Source organism: Lutjanus erythropterus, chromosome 23 (genome assembly GCF_056507025.1).
Source record: "Lutjanus erythropterus isolate fLutEry1 chromosome 23, fLutEry1.hap2, whole genome shotgun sequence".
Taxonomy (NCBI): domain Eukaryota; kingdom Metazoa; phylum Chordata; class Actinopteri; order Lutjaniformes; family Lutjanidae; genus Lutjanus; species Lutjanus erythropterus.
In genome coordinates, this window is record NC_139339.1 from 798,920 (window position 1) to 809,670 (window position 10,751).

General features: G+C 37.3%; 2 protein-coding genes across 3 annotated transcripts; both read right to left on the reverse strand.

Annotated features, from left to right (window-relative positions):
- Positions 1-814: 814 nt before the first annotated feature.
- Positions 815-10,094, reverse strand: LOC146305124 (uncharacterized). The gene is made up of 2 exons (XM_084712100.1): positions 9,959-10,094; positions 815-3,845 (listed from the first exon to the last, which is right to left on the reverse strand). Exons 1-2 carry the CDS (start codon positions 9,974-9,976, stop codon positions 2,982-2,984), a joined length of 882 nt encoding a protein of 293 aa, XP_084568226.1. The 5' UTR covers positions 9,977-10,094; the 3' UTR covers positions 815-2,981.
- Positions 5,038-10,094, reverse strand: LOC146305125 (uncharacterized). 2 transcript variants are annotated; one of them, XM_084712063.1, is made up of 3 exons: positions 9,959-10,085; positions 7,190-7,265; positions 5,038-7,092 (listed from the first exon to the last, which is right to left on the reverse strand). In XM_084712063.1, exons 2-3 carry the CDS (start codon positions 7,235-7,237, stop codon positions 5,989-5,991), a joined length of 1,152 nt encoding a protein of 383 aa, XP_084568189.1. In that variant the 5' UTR covers positions 7,238-7,265; positions 9,959-10,085; the 3' UTR covers positions 5,038-5,988. The 2 variants fall into 2 exon arrangements, with proteins under 2 accessions (XP_084568189.1, XP_084568190.1); XM_084712064.1 differs by lacking the exon at positions 7,190-7,265 and having other exon boundaries at positions 9,959-10,094.
- Positions 10,095-10,751: the final 657 nt, after the last annotated feature.

A 10,751-nucleotide genomic window follows, 5' to 3' on the forward strand; every position in this document is an offset into this window, starting at 1 on the left:
GTCCAGAACGTGCGCGGCGGCAAAGTGTTTCAGCGGGGACCCATTTCACTGCTGCACACCAACACCACAGGTATGCTTGCTTGAGCGTGTGTACCAGGGATGTTCCTGACAACTAATTTCTCTGTTGATTAGATGCTAAATTTAATTTAGAATAGTCACTAAGAAAACACAAGACAAAATTTATTAATTAATAATGTTAAACACTGTCCGAAAAAAATACTGTGTGTATTAAGAGCCATTTGAAGACATTAATCACAGTCTACAATCGCCAAATCGTACTTTAAATGCCGCTGAAATGCGCGCTACTTCGCGCTGTGCAAGACAAACCTTACCCGCTTATGCTTCACCTTTTTAGACCGAAGAGGGTCACAGTGTCTGCAGGTAAAGGACCCAGAGCTAACATTAGCTTCCAGCCTGACACACAGTGTGGCTAACGTTAGCTTCCAGCCTGACACACAGTGTGGCTAACGTTAGCTTCCAGCCTGACACACAGTGTGGCTAACGTTAGCTTCCAGCCTGATACACAGTGTGGCTAATGTTAGCAGCTAGTAGCAGCAGCAGCAGCTCCGCCTGCAGGTTTATGTCTGTGTCTGTGCTTAATGTGGTCACATTTCTCCATTCGAGTGAATATATATCAGCTTATTCTGTCACAGTCTACAATCATCCGTCCGACCTCGCTGATGTAAACATCCGGTGTTGCCATGGCGATCGGTTCATACAAGCAGGGTCAGAGGGGCTGTTGTCTGACAGAGACGCAGCCCCGACTAGTGGCGTGCAACAACAGATAACTGGCATCATGCATGAATGAAATATTGACAAGTATTTCATTTTTAAATATTTTAAATGACTAGTATTTCTGGTGCCGACTAGCGTGGGTGGGGACGTTTAATTGTATAGTCGTCCATGTGATGGTAACCATACTTTGAAGGAGTCATGCTTTTACCTGTCTGGACATTAAAAAAAAAACGATACAGTCCTTGTGACAGTAAAATGGGCTATTTGAAGACAATCAACTGCAGTAATTCTGTTCTCAGTAGAAGAAATTGTGGGTAAGAACACTGTTGCATGAAAAAAAAAATACCGTCAAATACCGTGAAACCGATATGATTTAAAAAAAAACGTGATATGAAAATTTTGTCATACCGCCCAGCCCTATCCTGTTCCCTTGGTTACTTGTGCAGGTACCTCAACAGCTATAAACTCAACATCTATGTCGTTTGGATGCTGCGCCTGACTGTTGTGGTAAAGAGGAAGCTGACGCTGAAGGTCTTTGTTTCAACCCTCATCCTGATTCTAAATTTTATTATGAAAAGAGGAAACCAAAACAAGATCAAGAATGCCAGTGACTGAACTCTGTCACTCACTTGTTACCCTTTTCAACAACAAAACAGCTTATATTCCAGTTTTCACACATAATTTAGAATCATTCAGAGCATTTCTATCCAAAATAAATTGGTCAGATCAGAACCAGAAAAGTTTGTTTCCAGCTGGAACCCCAAAATATCAGGTTTTCCTTCTAAACCGAAGTGGTCATGATCTCCACAGTGGCATAAGGGTGAACCTCTAATCAGCCTGGAAGAATCCAATCTTTGTTCACCCACGACAGAATAAGGTCAATCTGGACACTGACAGTAGATGACAGTAACTATTGCTTTCCCTACTACTACCAACATTTCTTCTCCTTATCAGTCCAGTTCTTCTTGACTCCTAAATAATTTTCATCGAGCTGGCTGTGGCCTGAGAGCTCACTGCCATCATCTGAAATCATCTGATGAAATGAGAGAATATTTGTGCAGCATTTGTTTTTATTTAAGCTTTCTTAGTAAAAAAAAAAAAAATACTATTCTGGTCTGTCTGCCTGGTGGTGCTAATGTTATCGTAACAGGATATTAACCCTCGGTAATGGATGTGCTACTCGGTTAGGAAGCAGTGGTACTTGTGCAAAGACTGTTGAACATGAACTCATAGAATTTAGGCCCAATTCGGACAGAAAGACATTTCAATACATTACTGATGTTTCCACCCTTTCTTGAAGTTTTCATTTTACAGACGTCATAACTAGAAATGTTATCATGTTTCTTCATGAAATGAAACTGCACTTTAGCCCATTTTTTCCTTTCCACTATGATTCTTTTTTTTGCAAGTGTCAAGCAGTCATCATTTTGCAAAATATCAGCAAAAAATGCTGACATCGATAAAAGGAATTCATAAACTCTGAGGCACAGAACAGTTCCAGTTCTCTATTCCAATCCCTAGCTTTATAATGAAATATGTTTATTTATCCAGCAAATCCAAGTCAAACTCAAAATCATCAACAGTAAAAGGATATAGAAATAAAATAAGTAATATCCAGGTATGTTTTATTAGTTTTTATTAAACATTAATTAAATCCTAACAAGCAAAAGTTATCCAAAATTATGCAACAGAAGATAATTCACAAAATAGACAAAGTTTATTCAATACAACAGAAGTTCATAAAGACTTATTCAGAATAAACAATAGTAACAAATATTTTAATAGTTTCAAAAGAAGAAAAACAAATAGTATATATCGCAAAACATCATCAAAAGATGAAAGTATGAAAAAATATCAGTTGTACAGATGAATTACTGACTTTTTTAACCATTTGATTTTTGACTGAAATTAAAATGCTAAAACTTTTTTGTTTTCTTGTTTTTGTGGGCAGAAAAAAAACCCTGTAAAACTCAGTTTGAGTTATTGATTTTTCATTTTGGTTGCAAAACTAATATATACCACAATATTTAGCTCTTCCACATGTAGGGGTTTGCACCTGACAGGTTACTCTCCTGGCAACTTCACAACTCTATATGATGTTTTTATTTTATACTATTGCCTCCTACCACAACACAGTGTAAACACATTCTCAAGAATCTGGTTATGATGTGTATATATCCCTGTGCATGTAATTTCATTTACAAACTCACTTATGACACATACAGGGCCTGATTTGGTATTTTGGTTTAGGCACACTTGTGTCTCGTCAGCTGGTGCATCCAGGTGAAGTTTTGCTTACATTTGTCACACCAGTACGGTTTATCTCCTGTGTGGATACGCTGATGCTGTGAGAGTTCAGAGGATGAATAGAAACATTTATCACAATGTTGACACTGGTGTGGTTTAAGTCCAGTGTGGAAAAGTTTGTGTCTGCGAAATGAAGATGAACTACTGAAACTCTCCCCACATTGTGCACAGCTGTATGGTTTCTCTGCAGTGTGGACATGCTCATGTTTTGTGCGTGAAGCTGGATTTGAGAATGTTTTCTCACAGTGTTTACACTTGTAAGGTTTTTCTCCAGCATGGATATGTTTATGATACCGATATGAACTAGAGGAACTCAAGACTTTCCCACATAACTGACAAGGGTAGATTTCCTCTTTTTTCTTTCCTCTGTGAATGTTTCTGTGTGTTGTGTAAGCACTTAGCTGAGTGAATCTCTTCCCACACTCCTCACAGCTGTATGGCTTCAGTCCAGTGTGAATCCGCTCATGTACGTTGCGGCCTGATAAATTAATGAAAGCTTTGTCACAGTGTCTGCAGTGATACGGTTTCTCTCCAGTGTGAATGAGTTGATGACTCCTGAGATGACTTAACTGAGAGAATGTTTTACCACACTGATCACAGCTGAAAGGTTTCTCTCCACTGTGGATTCGTTGGTGGGTTCTATGGTTACTTGAGCTTGAAAAAGTTTTCCCACATTGCTCACAGCTGTATGGTCTCTCTCCAGTGTGAACTCTCTGATGAATCTTTAATTGATGTGATGTAGCGAATTCTTTCTCACAGTGCTGACAGTGGTGACATTGGGGAAGTTTTGCGCCTCTCTGTTCCTACAGGGACAGACAAAGACACAGAAAGAGAAAGCGTAAGTGAAGTACAGCAGTGGACTGAAGATAACATTTAATCTCTGGTTCTACGGTGGCCCTGAGAGCTCAACACATTGCAACTTAAGAAAACATGAACAGGCAGAACACAAGCAAATGAAAAGGACATCAATCTGACAACATATAAACATTTAGAAGACACTGCACATAGAGAAATCAACAACAGTAATGTTTCCAGAGAACACAAAGTGATCGAAATCACAATATGGCCAAGTGCAATATCCAAATAAACAATAATTGCAACTCCAACTTTTGATAAATGTGTGACAAAACAGCACTGAAATGAAGTACTGCAGTTGGTGTAGAGATATCCTGGCCTAAAAATATTGTAGAGATGTTAGAAAACATGTTTGTAAATGTCACACCATCATGATTTCAACTTTTTTCATTAAAAATGAAAACTGAGGCAAAAATGATAATTCCCACTAACTGAATTGTGTTACACAATTTCATTTAAAACAATCACATTTATGAATGAATGAATAGAGGAATATGAATTTTATCAACATATTGTGAAGCCCTACTGAAGATAGAATGGTTTAATAATACAGGGCCAGAATCCTTGATATCGAAATACTTTATATTTTTAAAAGCAGCTTATCTGCTTTCCTATAGGGGACAGTAGTGTGTGCGAGGAAAGCATCATGACCAGGCTGATTCTGCTTAAACACAGGGATCCTATACCTTTCACAGTTAAACTATTATCCCGGCATGAATGTGAAGAATTTGGGTGACTAATCTGCATAGAGCTTTTTTTTTATGTTTTGCACAGGTGACCTATTTATGTTCATGTTTATTTTGTACTGTGATATCTGGTTGGGTGCATCTGAATGAATGTCTGAATATATATTTAACTTGTGTTTCATGTGTAAAGCACTTTTTATCGCTGGCTTAGATACACACCATCGATAAAAGGAATAAGGATAACAGGAATATATGAGCTTGGATGCACTAGTTTCTGATGGACTGGACAATTTGGAATCTGTTTGCAATGGTTCCGGTTCTCACTCCCCATCCCAAGTTGTATCATTGCTGTATGCTGTATTTATACCAACAAATTCAGATGAGCAGTTTCTCAAAATGCCAAAACAGCTTTAACTCCTTAACAGTGAGAAAATTTGGAAATAAATATGCAATATCTTGGTAATAATTGTCTTTTTTTATTACGTTTTCATTAAATCACTACAATCACAAGTTAAGCAACAATGTACAACATGCAAGAATTAGAAAATACAGAAAGATTTCTGAATAAAATAGATATAAAATTGGAGTAATGTAATAACAAACAAAGAAATGTATAACTAAAAATATTTTTGACATTTAAAAATTCTAACAGGCACAACTCATAAACTTCAAAAATTAGACAAACATTAAAAAAGGAATGTATGAAAGCATGAAATATATCTACCTGCAGAGGATCATTGAATGCAACAAAGGACATCAGTTGCAGTACTTCAATATGTAAGACCTCTCATTTACAGTTAAAAACTATAAACAAGAACAATTAAAACAAAGGCAGCAAGTTTGACCTCTGAGTTGTTCTGCAAGTTCTGTACAAATTCAAGCTGCCATTTTCATTGATCTGTACCCAAAAATGTAAATTAGGTATCCACTCCAACCCAACGATAGTGAAAGCATAAAACATTCATTTTAAATGAATACAAGATATATCTTTTTAAAAATTATATGGAAAAGAGAGAATATTTAATATGTTGCTGCCATTAAATTGTATGTCCGCATGGGCCATTAAACCCCTGGACATACTGTATAGGATATACAGCATGCTCTTGCAATCCCATGACACCCATAGAGTATACTACATACATTTACAATTAAATCTGAACTATTTCATAATTTCATTCACATGAGAGAAAATTACCAATTTACATTTTTTTTAATGATTTTTTATATTTTATGACTGGTATCAACATGAAACTCCTGGTAACTTTGAAACTCAATGTAGTATTTTAATGTTTTACTACTGCTTCCTACCACAACAGTGTGACAGCATTCCTAAGAGTCTGATGGTAATATGTAAATACTCATGAAACATGAGAATCTAAATTTGGTATTGCCTTATCTAGCTTATCTAACACTTATGATTCTTTAGCTTGGATATACAGGTAAAGTTTTCCTTACATTTGTCACACGAGTACGGTTTGTATCCTGTGTGGATGCGGTGATGCCGTGAGAGATCAGATGAAGAAGAGAAACATTTATAACAGTGCTGACACTGGTGTGGTTTGAGTCCAGCATGGGAAAGCTTGTGCTTGTAATATGAGGATGAATACCTATAACTCTTTCCACATTGTGCACAGCTGTATGGTTTCTCTTCACCATGAGCACGCTCATGGCTTGAGCGTGTGCCTGATGATGCAAATGTTTTCTCACAATGTTTGCACTTGTAGGGTTTCTCTCCAGTATGGCTACGTTCATGGTCCTGACGCGAACTGGAGGAATTAAAAATTTTCCCACATATTTGACAATGGTAGATTATTTCTTTAGTGTGGATGTTTCTGTGTTTGTTGTAATAACTAAGTTGAGCAAAACTCTTCCCACACTCTTCACAGCTGTATGGTTTCAGTCCGGTGTGGATTTGTTTATGTCTGTTATAATCTGATGCAGTCATGAAAGATTTCTCACAGTATCTGCAGTGATATGGTTTCTCTCCAGTGTGAATACGTTGATGATTTCTTAAGCTGTCATATCGTGGGAAACTTTTACCACACTGGTCACAGTGGTGTGGTTTCTCTCTAGTGTGAACAAGTTGGTGTTTCCTGACGTCACTTGGTCGAGAGAAAGCTGTACCACACTGGTCACAGCTGAAGGGTTTCTCTCCACTATGGGTTTGTAGATGGGCTCTGTAGTTACTTGAGGTTGGAAAGGTTTTCCCACATTGCTCACAGCTGTACGGTCTCTCTCCGGTGTGCCTCCGTTCATGCTGGATGCAATGTGTTGAAGAAATGAAAGATTTCTCACAATGTCTACACTGATACGGTCTCTCTCCAGTATGCATCCGCTCATGTTGGGTGCAATGTGATGAAAACATGAAAGATTTCTCACAGTGTCTGCATTGGTACGGTCTCTCTCCAGTGTGAACTCTCTGATGCACCTTTAATCGATAGGATGTAGGGAATTCTTTCTCACAATGTTGACAGCGGTGAGATCTGGGTTTTTTTGTGCCTCTCTGTTTCTACAGTGACAGACAAAGAGAGAGAGTATAAGTGACGTGCAGAGCAATCCATCACTTTACCATAACTGTAACATCTCTCCTCTATGAAAATCTCCACCTGTTCCCTCGATATAATTCCAACTAAACTCTTCAAAGAAGTCACCATCAACCTCTTCTTGGTCCATACACTCGCTCTGTAAAAGCACGTGAAAAATCTTGGAGTCATATTTGATGCCGGTTTCAAGTTTGACAAAATGAATTAGGTAGTAAAATCTTCATGCAACTCCCTACTATCTCCTAACTCAATTATCTGTACTTTTTGATCTGGAAAAAGTAATCCCTGCTTTCACATCATCCCGCCTTCATTACTGCAATTCGCAAGTATTATAGAATCTGTCAGCACGCTTTATCCCGCTTTATCCTAGTCTGAGATTAATCCAGGCTGGTAATAGCAAATATTACCTCTAGGTATATGTTCCTCCTCTAAATGCACCAACTGTGGTACGTCTTCTCCTGTTATTTTGATCATTTCACGGCTAAGACATCATTAATAACAAGCCTCCAACACATGCAGGTCACTGTAACAAAAACTGAATCGTGGGTGAATAAATTAGAGCTGCACAATTAATTGCAATATGGCCAAGTGCAATATCCAAATCGCAGTTGTTGTAAAAGAGAAAAATGTATGAGAAGACATATTTAATGAGGTACTGTAATGCTGCAGAGATGGCCGGGCTTAAAAATCTTGTTCTCTAGACAAAAGAAAACATGTTTGTGGTTTTTGGTTCAGACCTCAAAAAATATCACATCATTGTGAAAATTGAAATGCAAAATTAATCATTTCCAGTAATTGTATTGCATTTTCATTCAAAATAACTGTGATAACTTTTTATTAACCAAATCATGCAGCCCTAAAATAAATCCAAGTAACACTTGTGTTTTTGGACAACTTTATAAAATATCCTCCTGAGGGAGAAACTCAACAGAATAGACTCGTACAGGGGAGAGAAACAGAGAGAGGCGGGTGAGGCGAGCCAGTGTGTGCAGTAAGATGTGCAGCTGTGAGTGTCGGGAGAAGAGGTGAACGTAAAAGCAAACTGAGCAGGTTGAAGTAGTTCAATTAAGGTGGTGAATTAGAATTAAAATGGCAAAACAAAAAATAAATGGTAAAATACACCCTCATATACACTCATTCTGTAAAAAAACACCAGCACACGGTGATATTAACACTTGATAATGATTAGTTGTCCATAAAGGACAATATCAATGCACATCTATCAATCACTCGTTAAATAATAATAATAATAATCAAGTATTTAACCAAGCCATTACTAATTAATAGGCAGCACAGTTAGCTCAGAGTTATACTTAAGGATTTTCAACATTTCATACAGTTTCTTAAGATGCAATATTCACTTATTCTATACAAAATGTAATATTCAAAATATTATCTACTTGTCTGGGTATCTATCCAGTTGTTGTGTATTACCTGTAGCATGCCAGTCAGCTTCCCTGGTTAGAGTACAGGGATGTGTGACAATTAAAGGACAAATCCAGCTGTCTGAGTGAGTGTGTCTTCATTTTACTGTACAATCAGTCCCTTGGGAGGTTGCAATGTTGTTATTGCAGCAACTGATGCAAATTCAAGCAATTCCTGTGAATTCTGCACAGCCTTGCAATTGAAATTTAGTTATCATGAATGTTTCTGGTGAGGTTACTGAGAGCCCTCAGAACAAGGTGGGGTTTTATTCTAATACCATATAAGGTATATAAAATATATATAAAAAACTTGAAAAGTATGAAAAATCACCACTTTCTAAGGAATCAACTTGTAATTGTCAGTTTCTTTCAATTATTATTTCAGTTAGGATTCTCAGTGGCCCACAACAACATATCAACATTCTGCTGATCTTTAAAGGGTTAAAATCAATGCAGGAGCCCGAGTGGCTCCCAGGGCAGAAAACTCTGCTGGAAAACTATTTCACTTTTGCTCTGGTGAGATTTTATATGTGGCTGTAATGTACTGCCTGCTCATACGATCATATTCACTGCAGTAGTTAAGTTTGTGAATGTGTGATGAAGAACAGACACACCACCTACAGCAACCAGCCGCCGGGGTTGACAGAGTTTTATTTATTTTATATTCTGGTACTCACTAATTTAACCTGTTAAATTACAGTCATGTAATAGTTACTTTCTGTTGTGTTTGGATTACCTCAATATAAAATATGGTGAAAGTATTTAGCCCAATATAGTGAAATTAATTCATTGATTAATGGGTAAATTATTTTCTAAATTAATAAACGAGTTCTTTGGTCCATAAAATCCTTTTGTCCAAAACTCAAAGATATTCAGTTTACTGTGAGAGAGGAGGAAACAAACCAGAAAATATTCACATTTAAGAAACTGAAATCAGAGAAATTTACTTTTTTAAATTAAAAAATGACTCAAAATGATTAATTGATTATAAAAATGGATGTAGATCAAGTTAATAGTTGATTAGTAATGGATTAAACTCTGTTCAAAAGTACAATGTTTATTAACTGATTGATTCATTTAAAGTATCTGTTGTAATCTGTTGTCTATCTGTAACTGTAATGGAATACAGTTACTTTCTTTGTATCCAGACTGTGTAATCCCGTTACATGTAATCCGTTACCCCTCGAGCCTGTTTATAGGGATGTAATTTGGTTCGCTTCGTTTTCTGTGTGAACAAATTAAAACAGTCCCAGTGTTGTGCGCGTCCGCCGAGAGCTGCAGGCAGCTCGCGGGAGCGCGCACAGCTGAAAACAACAGGAAGGAGCTGCTGAACGTGATCAGACGTCACTGTGAGCCTTAATAACGTCGATATGTAAAGTCAAGAACGCTGACATAAACGGACACACACCTCTGATGCAGAACTCATCTTCTTCGTCGGTCAGCCGTCCTGAAGTCACACAAAATGGTCTCCGGTGTTCCTCATGAAAACGTCTCCTCACGTCAGCGAAGTCGCGTCCGGGTGGGAATCCTTCACTTCCGGGACTCTCGTGAGATTTTTACAGACTGATTCTCTTTCACTTGAACAAGCTGCGGTTGAGATCTGAGTAGGTTTGAGGGGAGATGAAACACTGCTGTGTTTCTGGGAGAGTTTGGGTTAAAATGATTGATCTCGCGAGATCTTCCGCAGGAGGGAACGGCAGGATGATACCAAGAACCCTGGTCTGACAGGGGTCTTCAACATGTTCCCACATCAACATATAGAACATCATCATCGGAGCAGAACATTTAGGGCCCCTAATATAATAATTTAGTCTGTTAGAAATAAAATGATGGTTTGTTCATTAATTTTCTGCTAAAATCATCCTGGTAGCTGCTGAAACACCCCCATCAGAACAGTGAATGGTTCAGTCCTGTCTGTGGAAGCCCATCTCTGCCAACAAAATTATATAATAATAATAATAATAATAATAATAATAATAATAATAATAATGTGTGTAGGTTTGTGGTTGAAGATGATCTAATAATATTTTCTGGTCGTAAATAGTTTGTTATATGTTCATGTTTTCCATCACAGTTTTATGACTGACACTGGAAATCAAGACAAATTTCTGTGGGGTCAGTTTGAAAGAGGAAAAATATTAAAAAAGATTTTTTTAAAAAAATGATCACATTTATATAAAAACATTTTAAATGAAAATATA

Excerpts from the sequence above, each read along its gene's own strand:
- LOC146305125 (XM_084712063.1), bottom strand. The coding sequence starts at position 7,237 with ATGGTGACTTCTTTGAAGAGTTTAGTTGGAATTATATCGAGGGAACAG. Across the intron at positions 7,093-7,189 it reads GAATTATATCGAGGGAACAG|AAACAGAGAGGCACAAAAAA; the intron begins GTGGAGATTTTC and ends CTGTCACTGTAG.